Raw genomic sequence first — 18,997 nt, forward strand, 5'->3', positions numbered from 1 at the left:
TCGAACGAGAGAAGGTCAATCCATCCACGGATTTAGTTAAGCATTTATACGAATCTACGCAGCTCCAGATTTTATACAGTTCTTTTGTTTATTAAAATTTTTCTATCTAGTTTTTTTACTTTTCATAAATATCGCATTCGTTCTCTTTCAGACATACAGACAGATTTGTTTCATTTAGCGTATTCCGTTCGAAGCCGTCCATGTGCCAATTACATCCATTACTTGAAACCATTTCAGAGTGACTTTGTGTGTGTTTTTGGTTTTGGAATGCGAGATTTCTAAAAATTTTGATTTCCAATTTCTCTTTGTGCGCTACGTGGACCGCGGTAACTTGATAGTAAGGTCTCGGTTTCGCAGCCGGAGGGTTTCAGATTCGACAACCGAAGAACCGTTTGGAGGAGCCGGCTCAGGCATCATCTTCGTCATCTGTCCACTGCTCAAAATTACAACAATTGTAAGGTGACTTAAACGGCAAAGAATATTATATGTAGATAAACTACTCAAGTCTTAAAATTTTTTCATCTAGAAATTCGATTCCCTATTTATATTTTTAATTATTATTTTATTTTTTTGAACAAACTCGTTAGTTCAAACACCTGTTGATTTCTTTGCTGCTTAGTTACGAATTGTATCGGTTCACTTTTCCTATTTATCTGTTAACTGTTAACGCGTCTCTCCGGCGAGAGCGAAGCGACTTTTTATTCGGGCGCTGACGTCAGGGCGTGGCGTCATCGATCGCAGGGTTGGGCGCCGAGTTCGTTATCTGTGGGAATTGTGCCGAGAATAGCGTTTCTTCTTTGATACCTGCCGAGAAATGGGTGTAAGTATGCCATTGCTTTTCGTAATGCATTTGAACTTTGAAACATTGAAGCCGTCGCGAACAAAACAAATAAATCGAAAAAAAAAAAAAGAAAAAAAAAAAGAAATCCGAGAGGAAATATTTCAATGAATACGTACGTCGTACGTCCAGCATTTGGAGCTGCGGCGCACAAATAATTTTTGCCAATCTCTCTTTTTTTTTTTTTATCTCTTTCTCTTTCCTACACACACACACACAAAATTTTGTCCTATGGAAAGGGGAAAAAAAAAAACCCGCAGAAGTTTTTTTTCTCGTGTTAAACAAAGCTGTATGTGTGAAGAAATACGGAAATACGTTTCGATTTGCATTAGAAATTGATGCGTATTCCCCTTTGTGGATCGAATTTTATTTATATGACTTGTTGCATTTTATTCTACCGAGTCCTCAATATTACAGATGGTCCAGAGGTCACGTTGGCCTGGTGATAAGGTCTCGGAACCGGAGTTTTAGGTTCGAGACCCAATTCCACGGAAGAACCGCCGTTTAAGCGGATCTGGTGCAGTCAAATCCGTCTGGGCCAAACGTCCTCCAGGTGATGTGGTGTGAAGGTTTTTCTATAAACCGGCTATATAGAAGAGAGGCTGCTCAGGTGTCGTCCTCGTCATATGAACGCGGTTCAAAATGACGAGATCCATCCCAAAATAGTCTTAGTGTTGCTTTAAAACGTGACGTTAATAAAGCTAAACTAAATTCACTGATACTCTTACGTACAGTGCATAATCTCATACGGATCCACTGTTCAATGATGCTACATTGAGTCCTTCCAACTTTGTCAGACTGTGGGCTGCATTCACAATCCACTTCCCATAGACAGATGGTGTAGAAAAAGAGATAGAGATCAAAGATTCTCGTGCGAAGACTGCAACGGAATTTCATCCATCCAGCTCATTGCATTTTTTTGAAGGATTGCACATACAATCAATATATTTACCATTTACGATTACAGTCAATTATTAAGTTCATAAATACGAACTTTTATTTTCTAAGCAACATATCTAAATAAGAGAAAAAATTAATTGTAATTTACAATCTTTGGCAAAGGTTTTCAGAGTCCTTATTCTTTTTCTCGAGCCAATAATGTAAAAAGTAAATAAATAAAAATATAGCGATTCGGAAGAAATTAGTCCAATCAAAGAAAGACCAATCTTATATACATGTTTAAAAATGTCGGAATTTCTTAATTTTAATCAAGGACGATGATTTTAAGTATTGATAGGGGTATATTAAAGTCAAGGCGTTTTCGAATTGCAGATTTTTAAAAGATTATTTATCTTACCTTACATATCAGGATTTGCGCCTCTTTTTTCCAACTGAAAGACGGTGCAACAAGCACTGTTAGAAGCAATACTCTCTTCTGAATGTGACAGATGTCACCAAATATATAGAGAAAATTAAAATAGTTTTTAATTCTAGAAGTTATTAGCTATGATGGCAAGAATGATAAAGGGTACAAACACTTGTCGAGAAAACTTAAAGCAGAACATGGAATGTGGTAATTGAAAACTAACTGACGATTGAGATGAAAACCGGAGTTGATGAAACAAAAGTGGTAATCCAAAAAGCAAGAAAAGCATCACAGGACTTCCAGAGCATGTTCAAATAGAATGAGTAGAATTTGTTAACCGAATCAGAAAACAAATCTCGAAAAGTAAAATTATGCAAAACGCAAAATATGACGCTTAAAAGCGAATTTAAGACAGTTCTAAAGAAGATAGGAAATAAATTCAGGGAATTTGAAAAGAAGTAAAAGTATCGGAAGTCTGTTTAAAAGTTTCTTCGCTTAATTTGAAAATTTCTGAACAATACGTTATTAATTTTTGAAGCATAAACACCATGCAGCGTGTTTAAAACTCAGTTTGACATCATTTGTCCAAAATCAAATGGGACTGCTCAACTGTGTCATTTCGTCACATCTTCCAGTAGAGAGCAGCAGAAAGCCAGATAAATTAAAAGTTTTGTTAACAATTGAAAACTGTGTGGGATACCGGCTCGGAGAAGAAAATCTTGCTGGTTATTTCCGAGCGAAACAGAAATTGAGTGATCAGAAGACAAGAGGAACTCGTGAAGATAGATACGAAAGGTTTAAGAACATTTTGGTCTACCTTGCTGGTGCTTCCAAACGCTTGTCGGCATACTAATTCTCAGATGCGACTCATAACTAAGAAACACTACAAATGACTCCTTTGACGGATGCCAAGTCCTTTGCAATGAAACGTGAGAGCACTTTCCAGAAACAAGCAGGCACATTCGGTGGACTGGAACAGGAGATGTGATATGAAGAAATACGACGGTATGCAGAAGGGCATTTGTTTGAAAAGTTCCGAAATAACGCGAAAGAAGACAGGGAGAGTCAAGAGATCTTAAAGCATTATATGCAATCAGAAAAAAACATACCCTAAAAGATTGCCCTACGGTGATTTAACTCATGAGAAAATAAAACCCTGGCGATGCAAATACCCTTTCAAGGACCTCGTTAAGGTATCCGACTAAGTCCGGAGATGAATTTTTAAAAAAATGATACATAAAAGATTTTTTGTTGTACCAAATAGCTAAAACAGACTTCAAAGGTCACTATTAGAAGAAAAAAAATATAATAACTTCCTTCAATTTTTGAAAAATAAAAACCCTGCTTATTTAATGAAAATTTAGCAAAATTTTCAATGCTAGAAAAAATGAGAATAAGTTAAAAAATCATAGGAATATTTAATTTTTATTTCAACAATATATAGCCTAAACTATATAAAATGTAACAGACCAGAAGATAAAATTATTTTAATAAACAAACATTTTATGAACATTTGAAGTTGCTGTTAAGGATTTTTTGAAAAAATTTGCCTATGTTTTGATTTTAAAGTGTCCGTAAGACGGGTCTAAAAGAAGTTATCTTAAAATACCGGGTCTATCACACTCTCAAAAGTTTTGGATGCATGCATGCCACATTTCATGAAATTTTACTGAATTGAATTTTGAGATTTCAGGCTTTCATAAATCAGTCAAAGAGAAATATTCATTCTTCAGAAAATGCGTTTGTATATTGTAAATTAATTTATCCAAATATGCTGGAAACACATAATTTTCACACTTAACAGAAACACTAAAAAATTAGCACACTACGGTAGAGAGTGAATATAAAACTATCAAATATTATTTTGGTGAGTTTTAAGGTTAAAAAAAATGAGTCTCACATTTTCGGTTAAAAATACTTCTGTTTTCGATTTCATTTTTATTTGTTGTGCAGTATTAAAAGTATTGTATCTATAGTTCTATATTATATATATTAAAAACAAAGTATGTTTTAGAATTTACGATAGTTAAGACTTTATTTTCAGATCATAAAAAAAAGAAAAAAAATCTGCAAAAGCATCTTTACAACCTTGTCGGATACTTTAAATTAATAAAGTGGATGTACCAGTAAAACATAGAAATGAATTATAAGTTTGTAACTTCTTGTCTGAAAGAGTGCAGCTTAAGAGTGCTTTAGGTTTAATTCGTTTGCATTGTCTTTACTTGGCTTGAATGGATTAGTCATTGCATTCTGTGCTTAATGTTTTTAGTATCAAAAAAGTCACAGGAGTATGCTAACTTAAACCATCATCATATTAAAATCTAAATATGCAGGAATGTTGTTTCCTCTGGCTTCTCATATACTAAAGGAGTGTTTTGGTTCTCATTGCACAGGGAAGAATATTGAGCATGGATTTCCTCCGAATCCTCTTGAAATCTTTTGAATCCTTTCCCCTACGCAATTCATCAGCAGCATTATAGAACTGACGCAGGTCTATAATCCCGCTGATCATGTCATATACTGAACTTTATTCACTTAAATCTTTGTGCTTTAAAGTTGACACGTGCTTATGCAACCAAATATACGGACCGACAGATGATTAAATATTTGGTGGAAGGTCCAAAATTTAATACATATCAGCAATTCCAGCAATAAATCTATATAGTTAATTTCATCCGTCTACTTATTTATGTTATCATATTCACATGGATATGGATGGACTGACAGACGGATTTTCTACTGACAATTGGATAGAAATTTACCTTATCAAAAATATCCAGCATTCATAATAACTCTAGAATAGAAATCTATAAACCGCTTACTGAATTTCACGCTTCAAAGTCTTTGCAGGTTTGAGTTATTTTGTTCAAAATTCAAGAGATATAAATTGAAATAGAGAAAGAGAGAATTATTTTTCTTCTTTAAATTCTGGGAATGGGGTGATATATTAAAATCTCAAGGTCGAGTTTTTCTTAGTATATTTTGTATTAAAAAAAAGGAATGAAAGTATATTTAAAAAATGTTTTTTATTTATTTTTTATAGGCAAATCAAAGTGTTGAAATGACCCCTGAAGCGAACCATCGTCTTGCTATAAATATGATGAAAACGCTTGCTGAGAAAGAACCAGGAGATAATATTTGTATTTCCCCTTTGAGCTTGGTATGCACTCTATCCATGCTATTGTGCGGCGCCTGTGGGGACACAGCCTCGGAAATAATCGAAGTCCTCGGTCTCAAGGATGTCTCCAAAAGAGAACTAGACGCTTGTTTCAACCGCCTGCTGTCTTCCTTAGGCAAAAGTGGTAGCGCCTACACATTGGAATGTGCAAACGCTGCTATCATTCAGCAGAATTTTCCCATAAAAGATGGCTATAAGAAAAAGCTGAACTCATTTCGTGCTCTTCTGATCCAAGACGACTTCGCCAAACACCCGCTGGCAGTGGTGGATCGGATCAACAAGTGGACGAAAAGTAAGACTCACGGCGTGATTGATAGATTGCTCGACTCTCTGGACCCCGACACTGCCATGGTTCTTTTGAACGCCATCTATTTCAAGGGCAGATGGATGAAGAAGTTCAAGAAAAATGGCACCTCCCTTGGGGCATTCTTCAACAGAAGTACCGGAGAGAAACAAATGGAGATGATGCACCTGAAAGAAGAATTCGATTACGGAGAGTTCGAAAATTGCCAAGCTCTTCTGCTGCCTTACCGAGGCAAAGACATCTCCATGTTGATTCTGTTGCCTTTCTCTAAGGACGGCTTGGACGATTTAGAGAAGAAGCTGACTTCTGATTTTGTGAGAATGTTCAGGGGGAATATGCAGAAAACGAAAGTGGAAGTTTCCCTTCCGAGGTTTCGAATCGAGTATTTTAAGTCTTTGAAAGAAACATTCCAACAGTTGGGTATGCGTAAAGCCTTCGACAGCGCTGCAGATTTGAGTGGGATTTGTGATCATGTCAACTTCAGTGTGTCCGACATCATCCAGAAGTCAGTGGTTGAAGTGAATGAAGATGGAACTGTTGCAGTTGCAGTTACTGCTGCATTTACTGTTCCAGCCTGTGGGAATTTGAATGAAGAATATTTCATTGTGGATCATCCCTTTTTGTTTACAATATACGATATTAGGAATGATACGATCCTTTTTATTGGCAGAATCGTCGAATTGTAATTTTCTTGGCAAAGGATATTGCTATATATATGTAAGCAGTATTTTATGTGAAGCAGAATGCAGTTTCAAAGACAGTGAAAAGACGTCTTACATTTTAATTCATTTTAATCCATCAGGAAAGCATAATTATTTACAAGCAGAGACACGAACAAGGCACGTCCGCCACACAAAACAAGGCACAAAATCAGAAGTGGGCAAGAAGAGCGAAATAAATTATCCCTCGTCTTATATAGCATGAGATTTCGACAGGGAAAATATTTCTTTACAGTGCTAATATATTATTAAGATTCTGATGGGGATTTCAGACGCATGTCAAACACAAGTAAGGGAAACGCAGGTATCTTTTAAAAAGGGATGCGCTTACTAGACATTTTTCTAACTCTTCACGTGGAGTGTGGGAAAGTTAAGCTTTTAGCCGATTCAGCAATTTTATAAAGCTTCTCTTGAATTAATTAAGTAGAGACAGTGGAATTGGATCACGAAATACGAGAATATTTTAGAATGAAGTTACTATGTTATAAATTAAGATAAAACCTTGGAAATGAATTAAATCGAAATTAAAGTTTAAAATATCATTACATATATATTCACAAAAGGGAATAATTTACAAAGAATTATTCGAGCTGAAAATTAGAAAGGAAAATCTGTTTAGACAATACTATTAAATATCGATTTTTGATTGAAATGATTTTCATGTTGCCTGCTACTTCATTTGATAGTCACATGTTACTTTTTTTATTTCTACGTGATAAAGGAATTCAACGAACACATTCAAAACAAATTCGCCATCATTTATACGTGTTGTACATAGTTAATGTAGTCAAATCAAATACTGATTTCGCATAAAATTTTAGTTCATTCAGTTTTGTCTCGGTTTAAATCGTAATTTCTCAAGTTTCCTTTTTTTAATGAACAGTACCCAGAATATGTATTTAGAAGTAACCCGAAAATAAAGAAATAAATAATCTATCCAAGTACCCTTCCCCCCATTTTTTTCTGAAAGCGAGAGATCACCCCAGAAATTTAACCCACTAGAAATGGTGAAGAAAGTTTAAGTTAGACCAACTTTCCGTTTTTTTAACCAACACTAGAGCTTTGTGAAACAAATCTCGTGATTCGTCAGATGACGAAGACGTTACTTCAGGTGGTTTCCCTCTCTATAAACTTCCGCACCAAAGCAGCGGGAGGACGTTTGGTCCTGCCCTATTTAACGTGCACCAGACCCGCTTACACGGCGGTTCTTCTGTGAAATTGGGTATCAAATCTGAAAATAGAGGTTTCGAACCCGCTATTTTCAGATTTACCATCAGGTCCCCGCGGCTTTGTAGAAGAAGAGAAATTTGCTCCTGGCTATTAGGAAAAGCTAACGGAGAGTAACCAGCGCGTTGAAAAATGAATTGCGCTATTTGCCGGTGACGCAGTCTATTACTGTTTATTACATTCAGTTAGAATATCCTGTTTAGTCTTATAATCCACATATTGCCCGTATAAATTCTATCATTGGCAGTAGTCTTCCCTAAACATTTTCGTATACAACTCCTAGTAACGGTGTCATCTTCTTGTTTGAAATCTAAGGGATAGCAAGAAGTTGTCAGCTTTATATTGTCCTTAAAGGCGGAAAGAAAAAGAAACAATCGCACTCTTTTCTCTTTTATAGTTGAAGCACACAGTAGATAGCCTTTTGTACCTAACATAATTAAGAGAAATAAGTATGAATTATCGATGTATCTTTTACGACCCATTAAAATGAAAATTTGATATAAAATTGCAAATAAGATTGCAGGACCACGTCATAAATCCCGTTTCTCTCAATAGTTGTATTTTTGAATCATTAAGTTCATAGGCATGGGAATTTGCAAACCAACTAAAACTCATCCCGTTGATGGATCGGGTTTCAAATCCATTGCTAGTCCACGGTTCTATTGATAAAACTGTATGTCGAATTGAACTTTATGTACATATATATGTATATATTTTTATAAATATGAAGACGGATTCATTCACAAATACTCATTCATAAACAAGCATGTGTTCCATTTGCCGTGAATTGAAATTTACGCACACGTATATATGTATATATTGTTTGGGCAATTATAAATATGAAAAAGGATTCAAATGCCATAACTGTCAGAAACTTGAATGACAAATCATTAAAATTATGACAAATATGGACTTTTCATTTGCTAAAAATATTATGAAAAAAAGTGCAAATACTGCATATGATTAGCGGTATTGCTTCGTATGCTTTAATAATTCTTTTTCAGATAATCGACCCTTCAGCCAGCAATGTCACCTACCTGGGTAGCAAAGTCGAAATCAAACTGAAGAAAGCGGAGCCCATCAGCTGGACAGACCTGAGACTGAAGAAAGACATCTTGAGCATCAATTCTATGTCAATACAAGATAGCTAATTTAAATGTTTTGATGACTACAAAAACATCGGCAATTATCCTATTGCTTTTATTTACTTATCATCCTGTACTTTGTGTTAAGTTTTTTACTTGTTTCTGGGGAACATAAAGTATTTTATTGCTAAATTTCTTGTTTTCTCTCTCTCTCTTTTAATCAGCATCTCTCATTCTGTTGGTATTACTTTATAAAAAATTGGAATGTCTCCTTTTTTTCCTCAACTTATTTTTTAGTCTATTTTTTTGGCAGAATCGAATTACAGTTGTGTCATTACAAACTGAGGAGAAAGGGAAAAGATTGCCCAATTCAGTTCAGTTCATCCCCTGTGTTAAATTTAACAAGAGATCATTAAGATGATAGCATGATATTATTCTTAAACAATGCATAAATTTCTTGAAATAAAAAAAAATGAAAATTTTCTTTATTTGCATTAAACTCTATTGCTTAGCAAATAAAGAAATGGATACTAAGGATTTTTCATTTAGTATCGATTGAAAAAAATTTACCTGACCCTTAAAAACTGTTTAAATTTTATCTTGCTGCATTTAGGGTTTGGAAAAGTACTTGTTCATTACTTGGAAAAGTACTTGTTTTTTCATTCGGTTCTTGAAAACTGATTCGGAAAAAATATGCTGCATTCAAAACCTAATTTTTTAAATTCATAACTAGAAAAAAAAAAAAAAAAGAAATCCTATTCTAAAACTTCTGCTCTATAATTTCAGATGCAATTGTCGATTTTCGGAAGGAAAGTGAAAATTAAATATGAAATGAACACTTTACCTGATTTACGTCTTAAATTTTTCGTGACAGTTACGATCGGAGACACTTCTATTTAACGGTTTTCGAAAAACAAGTCACCACGAAGCAAGATTTTTCTTCTTCTTTTATATATTTTATTTTCCACCAGGATTGCCATGGCACTGTAAAAATCGAGGAAACGCAGGAAATTTAAAAGTTATATAAAAAAGAAACCATTCTAAATACTTGGTTGGTTTTTAAGCTAAAAAATTGCTGACCTCATTAAACATAGAAGGATCTTTGTCATAACTCTAAAAAATAAATGCCATTCATGGAATCTCATTGCTTTTCACCTGCACCAGTGTCAGTCCGATGTCTGAGACCGAAGGAAATATGTCGAAATTGGAATAATGACTGCGAGCTGTTTCAAAGTTAGTAGAGCTATTAGAACTTAAACAAACAAACAAACCAAAAACTTTTTGGTGGAAGGTTTTCTATGTGAGAAGAGGAATGCTACGTAAATAATATTTGCTCACATTTTCAAAAATGTTAATGCTTTTTTAATCTACACTTACAGGAAAGTAATGAAATAGTGTGTGAATATCGAATGTTTGAGTGGCGTCCACTTCCTTATTCCAAAGTGCAAATTTTCACTGCACATTCGAAACTTGCAAATGTGTGATTTTCAATTTTCCTGCCAAACAAAATGGCGCGCACAAAGAATAGCTTGCTTCATTTAATGAAGAAATTCTTTCAGATGATTTTCATTCTCCTGTTTTGAAGTCTAAAAAAATATTCTAGTTCTTGGAGAGTTGTAAAAATAATTCTTGTACGGGCGCATGTCAGAGCAATTATTAGGAAGTATATATAATATTAACAAGGACTTGCATGTTAAAACTCCAAAAGAAAATTCTTGCATTGGACTACGAACTGAGAGTGATGCCATGAATCTTTATGGGTGTATCTGAAACGTTCCAATTTCAAATGATTTGCTACAGTTTGCAAAAATTAGTGCACGCAAGATATTATGAAGCTTTAGAGAAAAAGGGTGGGGGGTAATGTTTCCAATAAATTCGAAACAACTTTGATAAGAAAAGTGCTATAAAGGTGAAACAAATCTGAAATTTATGTTCAAATGTATAAATTGGCAACAACAACAACAAAAAAAGAGCTTCCGAATGTTTTTTTTTGGTTAGTAATGTTTAAATAGTTTATATTATGACAGAAAAAATGTTAGCTTGTATTTTATTTCAACTGAGTCAAATTTTGTATGACTTTTTTAGAGACTGCAAGGTGATTATTATCCCCCCCCCCCCCTGCACGTAAATTTTTGTAAAATTCTAGGCTATGTTTTTTGTAAGTGTAAGTATAAACATTCCTTCAAGATACTATTATTTCAGGTGATTTTTCTTCTATTTTTTTTCTCTTCTATTCATGCAATGACTTTTTCCCCAACTGGGGATTCTTATTGTATTATGACTTGCAAATAAGTACTGTTCTCGCGTATAGACATACCGCAGGGAAACTGGGATTTTTTTTTCTAGATTTGAGTGCCTGAAGATTTTATTTACTTATTTAAAGAAAGCATTGAACCACAAATCATGATTGAGTAATTATTGTTATGTCCAGAATGCATAATCTGTAGAAAATCAGCATCTTAACTCGATTTTTCTAATCCAGTCGTTGGCTCAATTCGTCATTTCAAATTCTAAGAAACCTCGCACTGAGGATTTCTACTTGCCAAAACATCAGGAATTGTGTCTCAAGATTTTCCGCACAGTTTAATTCGCAGACGTGTCTGTGAGCGCGATGGATTGGACGTTTGAGATTTGCCATGCAGATCTTTACAGTAAAATTGTTGATTTTTATCAAATTTTTGACGGAATTTGTCCAATTTCCGGCTTGTGAGGATGTGGATACAAAAGTTTCGAATTTATTTTTGAAATTTGCCATATCTTTTTGTATTGTTTTTCATAAGAAAGTGGTGAAAACACATTTTTTTAGTAGGATTGATAGAGTAGAAACATTTTTAAAAAATGACACCGCATGTGTTCTTAGTCAATAATAAAATATGTTCACGGTGTGTTTAAGAGAAAATAAATGTTATAAATACGGTTAATAACAATATAGGAATTGCGTTAATATAAAGTAAAATAACAGATGTTGGAAAATAAGTAGAAAGGTAAAATTTAAGGCACAAATTAGTTTTTTTCCTGTCATCAAAGAATTTTATCCAAAAAGTGTCTCAAAATAATTCTCATATTTTAGAAATACGCCACTAAAATATGGAGGGGGGGGGGCGTTTTGGATGATCCCTCTATCAGTATAAAAATACAATTTTTGTAGCAAGATCGCATATTAAATTGCATTTATCAAACTTTCTGCATTTTTTTAGTTTTCTTTTTTACCGCGAATATACGGACTTGCTTTTGTATCGACCAAGAGACGGTCAATCCATCCACGGATTTAGTTCAGAATTTTTACGAATCTACGTAGCTCCAGATTTGATACAGTTCTTTTGTTTATTAAAATTTATCTATCTAGCTTTTTACTTTTCATAAATATCGCATTCGTCCTCTTTCAGACAGACAAACAGATTAGTTTCGTATAACGTATTCCGTTCGAAGCCGTCCACGTGCCAATTTCATCCATTACCTGAAAGCGTTTTAGAGTGACTTTGTGTGTGTTTTCGGTTTTTAAATGCGATATTCCTAAAAATTTTGATTTCGAATTTCTCTTTGTGCGCTACGTGGACCGCTGTAACTTGATAGTAAGGTCTCGGCTTCGGAGTCGGAGGCTTTCAGATTCGACAACCGAAGAACCGTTTGGAAGGGGTGGAGCCGGCTCAGGCATCATCTTCGTCATCTGTCCACTGCTCAAAATTACAACAATTGTAAGGTGACTTAAACGGCAAAGAATATTATATGTAGATAAACTACTCAAGTCTTAAAATTTTATCAACTAGAAATTCGATTCTCCATTATTTATCTCCATTTTTCTCCTTCTCCATTTTTCATCTAGAAATTCGATTCTTCTGAATTTATATTTTTAGCTATCCTTTTATTTATTTGAACAAACTCGTTAATTCAAACACCTGTTGATTTATTTGTTGCTTAGTTACGAATTGTGTCGGTTCACTTTTCCTATTTATCTGTTAACTGCTAACGCGTCTCTCCGGCGAGAGCGAAGCGACTTTTTATTCGGCCGGTGACGTCAGGGCAAGGCGTCATCGATCGCAGAGTTGGGCGCCGAGTTCGTTATCTGTGGGAATTGTGCCGAGAATATCGTTTCTTTGATACCTGCCGAGAAATGGGTGTAAGTATGCCATTGCTTTTCATGATGCATTTGAACTTTGAAACATTGAAGCCGATGCGAACAAAAGAAATAGAAGCTGATGTAAACAAATCAAATAAATCGAAACAAACAGAACTTCGAGAGGAAATATTTCAATGAATACGTGCGTCGCACGTACAGGCCCAGCATTTGGAGCTGCGGCGCACAAATAATTTTTGCCAACCTTTTTTTTTTTTTTAAATCTCTCTCTCTCTCTGTCACACACACACACACACACACACACACACACACACACACACGCACGCACACACACACACACACACACACACACGCGCACACACGCACACGCACAATTTTTTCCTCTGGAAAAAAAATCTTATGAAAGAGTGATTAGTCAAATAAAAGCAACAAAAAAAATATACCTTCACGTCTTGATAATTTTTAATAGTTGTTGAAAGGTATTTAGTTTTATACCTTTAGTTTATATTATTTAGTTTTTAGTTTATATTATTTAATGACAGAGGGCCTTGCAGTTAAATTTATTCAAGTAAAAATCAATTATTGATTAAATTAATTTTGGAACTGTATTCTAGTAATATTCCTAATTACCATTTACAAGTTATTCGTTATGCTATTTTATAATTCTAAAAAAATTTTTAGCTTTACAGTTTTAAAAAATATATTCCCTCCTTTTACAATATTGTTTCGAGTGTTATAGAAAGTTGTCTTTTGTTTCCGATATTTTGCTTAAAAACCAGCAACCTTTGATATTTTGCTTAAATCGCAATTTGCAAGCATTGGTAAGAACATTCCATATTTATTATTCAAATTAATTTAAAACATTACTTCTTTCTGTTGCGATACGATATAGTTAATTAAAATTGATTGACATTTCTTTTTTAAAATTATTAATTTGACAGGAAAACGACTGGTCACCAAAGCAATTAGCATTTTACTATAAAGAAAAAACATAGCGAATGTTATTGAATGATATGTTTAAATTGCTTTATTTTTTTCTTTATTATAATCTTTTTTTAAAGGACTTTCTTTATTTAAAATGAGTGCTTTTAATCGGAATATGCTTTCATGGTATTTTTGGATCCTTATCCATGTAGTACTATAGATAGATACTAGTATCCATGTAGTCTTATAGATAGGTTGAAAATTAACATCAAGATAGGTACTTCACTTTTACTGCTGAATCTGCTCGCCATACCATAAAAATTGGACAATTGCTCTGTAGTATTAGATTTGACCGTAGAGGTGAAGACTAATTAGCGCTGCGATTTGTGCGATGTTCTTTTTATAGTATGGTTCATTTTCTGTTGCGATTGAATTTTGGGTATTGAAATTATATATTTTTTTCACACATTTGAATTTGTGACTTTTTTTCTAGAATTAAATTATTGTAAACCAAGGAACTTGTATCAGGATTTACACCTCTTTTTTCCAACTAAAAGACGTGCAACAAGCACTGTTAGAAGTGGTACTCTCTTCTGAATATCTGTCACCAAATATATAGAGCAAAGAAAAATAGTTTTTTATTCTAGAAGTTATTAGCTATGATGGCAAGCATGATAGTGGGTACAAACACTTGTCGAAAAAACATGAAAACCAGAAGAAAAAAAAAAGCAGAACATGGAATGTGGTCATTGAAAACTCATTGACGATTGAGATGAAAACCGGAGTTGAAGAAACAAAAGTGGTAATCCAAAAAGCAAGACAAGCATCACAGGACTTCCATAGCATGTTCAAATAGAATGAGTAAAATTTGTAACCGAATTAGAAAAGAAATATCGGAAGGCAAAATTATGCAGAACGCAAAATATGACGCTTAAAAGCGAATTTAAGACAGTTCTAAAGAAGATAGGAAATAAATTCAGGGAATTTGAAAAGAAGTAAAAGTATCGGAAGTCTGTTTAAAAGTTTCTTCGCTTAATTTGAAAATTTCTGAACAATACGTTATTAATTTTTGAAGCATAAACACCATGCAGCGTGTTTAAAACTCAGTTTGACATCATTTGTCCAAAATCAAATGGAACTGCTCAACTGTGTCATTTCGTCACATCTTCCAGTAGAGAGCAGCAGAAAGCCAGATAAATTAAAAGTTTTGTTAACAATTGAAAACTGTGTGGGATACCGGCTCGGAGAAGAAAATCTTGCTGGTTATTTCCGAGCGAAACAGAAATTGAGTGATCAGAAGACAAGAGGAACTCGTGAAGATAGATACGAAAGGTTTAAGAACATTTTGGTCTACCTTGCTGGTGCTTCCAAACGCTTGTCGGCATACTAATTCTCAGATGCGACTCATAACTAAGAAACACTACAAATGACTCCTTTGACGGATGCCAAGTCCTTTGCAATGAAACGTGAGAGCACTTTCCAGAAACAAGCAGGCACATTCGGTGGACTAGAACAGGAGATATGATATGAAGAAATACGACGGTATGCAGAAGGGCATTTGTTTGAAAAGTTCCGAAATAACGCGAAAGAAGACAGGGAGAGTCAAGAGATCTTAAAGCATTATATGCAATCAGAAAAAAACATACCCTAAAAGATTGCCCTACGGTGATTTAACTCATGAGAAAATAAAACCCTGGCGATGCAAATACCCTTTCAAGGACCTCGTTAAGGTATCCGACTAAGTCCGGAGATGAATTTTTAAAAAAATGATACATAAAAGATTTTTTGTTGTACCAAATAGCTAAAACAGACTTCAAAGGTCACTATTAGAAGAAAAAAAATATAATAACTTCCATTAGTTTTTATAAAAAAAAGCTTTTTTAATTTAATGAAAATTTTCAACAAAAATTCAACAAAATTTTCTATTTTAGAAAAAAACAGAATAGGTTAAAAAATCATAGAAACATTTAATTTTTATTTCATATTAATATATATATATTTCAAACTACATAAAATGTAACATACAACAAGATTAAACTTATTTTTATAAAGAAATATTTTATGAGAATTTGAAGTTGCCGTTATTGATTTTTTTTTACCAAAATTTGCCTATGTATTGAACCTAACGTGTCTGTAAAACGTGCCTAAATGAAGTTATCTTCAAATCCGAGGTCAATCACATTCTCAAAGTTTTTATATGTATGCATGCCAAATTTCATGAAATTTTACTGAATTGAATTTTGAGATTTCAAATTTTACATAAATGAATCATAGAGAAATATTCATTCTTCAGAAAATGCGTTTATATATTGTACTTGTAAATTTTTTATCCAAATGGGCTGGAAACACATAGTTTTCACGCTTAGCAGAAACACCAAAAAAGTAGCATGGTAGAGAGTGAATATAAACCTATCAAATATTATTTTGGAGAGTTTCAAGGTAAAAAAAAAAGAAATCACACATTTTCGGTTAAAAATACTTCTGTTTTCGATTTCATTTTTATTTGTTGTGCATTATTAAAGGTATTGTATCTATAGTTCTGTATTATATAGATTTAAAAAAAGTATGTTTTAGGATTCAGGAAATAAGGACTATATTTTCAGATCATAAAAAAACCCCCAAAAGCATTTTTACAACCTTGTCGGATACTTTAAATTAATAAAGTGGATGTACCAGTTAGTAGTCGTTCTTTATAAGGGCACTTGCCATGGACAAGCTGACAAGCTTATAGAACTGACGCAGGTCTATAATCCCTCTGATCATGTCATATACTGAACTTTATTCATCTAAATCTTTGTGCTTTAAAGTTGACACGTGCTTATGCAACCAAATATACGGACCGACAGATGATTAAATCTTTGGTGGGAGGGGTCCAAAATTTAATAGATATCTGCAATTCCAGTAATAAATCTATTTAGTTAATTTCATCCGTCTACTTATTTAAGTTATCATATTCACATGGATATGGATGGACTGACAGACGGATTTTCTACTGACAATTGGATAGAAATTTACCTTATCAAAAATATCCAGCATTCATAATAACTCTGGAATAGAAATCTATAAACCGCTTACTGAATTTCACGCTTCAAAGTCTTTGCAGGTTTGAGTTATTTTGTTCAAAATGCAAGAGATATAAATTCAAAGAGAAAAAGAGAGAATTATTTTTCTTCTTTACATTCTTGAAACGGGGTGATATATCAAAATTTCAAGACTGAGTTTTCTTGGTATATTTTGTATTTAAAAAAGGAATGAAAGTATATTTGAAAATTGTTTTTATTTATTTTTTATAGGCAAATGAAAGTGTTGAAATGACCCCTGAAGCGAACCATCGTCTTGCTATGAATATGATGAAAACGCTTGCTGAGAAAGAACCAGGAGAGAATATTTGAATTTCCCCTTTGAGCTTGGTATGCACTCTATCCATGCTATTGTGCGGAGCCTGTGGGGACACAGCCTCGGAAATAATCGAAGTCCTCGGTTTCAAGGATGTCTCCAAAAGAGAACTCGACGCTTGTTTCAACCACCTGCTGTCTTCCTTAGGCAAAAGTGGTAGCGCCTACACATTGGAATGTGCAAATGCTGCTATTATTCATCAGAAGTTTCCCATAAAAGATGGCTATAAGAAAAAGCTGAACTCATTTCGTGCTCTTCTGATCCAAGACGACTACGCCAAAGACCCGCTGGCAGTGGTGGATCGGATCAACAAGTAGACGAAAAGTAAGACTCACGGCGTGATTGATAGATTGCTCGACTCTCTGGACTCCGACACTGCCATGGTTCTTTTGAACGCCATCTATTTCAAGGGCAGATGGATGAAGAAGTTCAAGAAAAATGGCACCTCCCCTGGTTCATTCTTCAACAGAAGTACCGGAGAGAAACAAATGGAGATGATGCACCTGAAAGAAGAATTCGATTACGGCGAGCTCGAAAATTGCCAAGCTCTTCTGCTGCCTTACAAAGGTAAAGACATCGCCATGTTGATTATGTTGCCTTTCTCTAAGGACGGCTTAGACGATTTAGAGAGAAATCTGACTCCTAATTTTGTGAGAATGTTCAGGGGGAAAATGTGGAAAACGACAGTGAAGATTTCCCTCCCGAGGTTTCGAATCGAGTATTTTAAGACTTTGAAAGAAACATTCCAACAGTTGGGTGTGCATAAAGCCTTCGAATGCGCTGCAGATTTGAGTGAGATTTGTGATATAGTTGACATGAGTGTGTCCGACATCATCCATAAAGCAGTGATTGAAGTGAATGAAGATGGAACTGTTGCAGCTGCAGTTAGTGCTGGTATACTTGTTCCAGCCTGTGGGAATTTGAATGAAGAATATTTCATTGTGGATCATCCCTTCTTGTTTACAATATACGATATTAGGAATGATACGAACCTTTTTATTGGCAGAATCGTCGAACTGTAAATTTTTTTAGCAAAGTATATTGCAATATATATATATATATGTATATATATATATATGCATCACAGAAAATAATTAAGAAAGAATTTATCGAGCTGGAAATTAGAAAGAAAAATCTGTTTAGACAATATCGATTTATGACTTAAATGATTTTCATTGTGCCTGCTGTTATTTGACAGATGCTGTTATTTGCTGATTTTTATTTCCACCCAATAAAGGAATTCAACAAACATATTCAAAACAAATTCGTCGTCATTTATCCGTGTTGTACATAGTTAATGTAGTCAATACAAATATTGTTTCAGTACAGACTTTTCGATCATTCTGTGTTGTCTCGGTTTAAATTGGTATTTCACAAACTTCTTTTTTTTTAATGACCACTCCGCAAAATATTTTTTGAAAAGCAACATGAAAAAACGGAATCCATCCAAATATACCTCGCCCTTTTTTTCAATAGAAATATTTAGTTTTATGTGAAGTTCTCATATCAACTTCATATCTTTTTTCGGTTTTATAGTTACCGAATAGGGAGACATATATTTCCCGAAATGAGTTTTCCAAGTTCTAGCCATCACGAAGGTCCGTTCAAATCTCTTGGTGGAATATTTTGAGAGTTGGAATATTTTTCTTTCTGTTCGTTGTTTAGGAGAAATTAAACAAGCAAAAAGTCTAAAAATGAATGCATCGCCTTATCATAAGAATAATGGATGTATATCCAATTTGGGGCAAAATTAAATAAAGAGCTGCCCGGTGGTCTGTAATGTTGCGAGTCTTTCGTAACAAATTTGCGTATGTGGCTCAAGAAAAATGCCTTTCTAAGCCAGTAATTGTGGAATAAAAATCTCTCAAGGGATTAATGTCGTATTTTTTTTTATAAATCTCCACCATTTTAAAAGGAATTATGCAAAGCCAACTTTTGTTTAAAG

General features: G+C 34.0%; 1 protein-coding gene across 1 annotated transcript; it reads left to right on the plus strand.

The window, feature by feature from the left end:
* The first annotated feature begins 777 nt into the window (after positions 1-777).
* On the plus strand, positions 778-18,074 carry LOC129957291 (leukocyte elastase inhibitor-like). Its single transcript, XM_056069554.1, has 4 exons — positions 778-820; positions 5,188-6,308; positions 10,037-10,040; positions 17,370-18,074. Exons 1-4 carry the CDS (start codon positions 815-817, stop codon positions 18,072-18,074), a joined length of 1,836 nt encoding a protein of 611 aa, XP_055925529.1. The 5' UTR covers positions 778-814.
* The last annotated feature ends 923 nt before the right edge of the window (positions 18,075-18,997 follow it).

Source organism: Argiope bruennichi, chromosome 11 (genome assembly GCF_947563725.1).
Source record: "Argiope bruennichi chromosome 11, qqArgBrue1.1, whole genome shotgun sequence".
NCBI classification, from domain to species: Eukaryota; Metazoa; Arthropoda; class Arachnida; order Araneae; family Araneidae; genus Argiope; species Argiope bruennichi.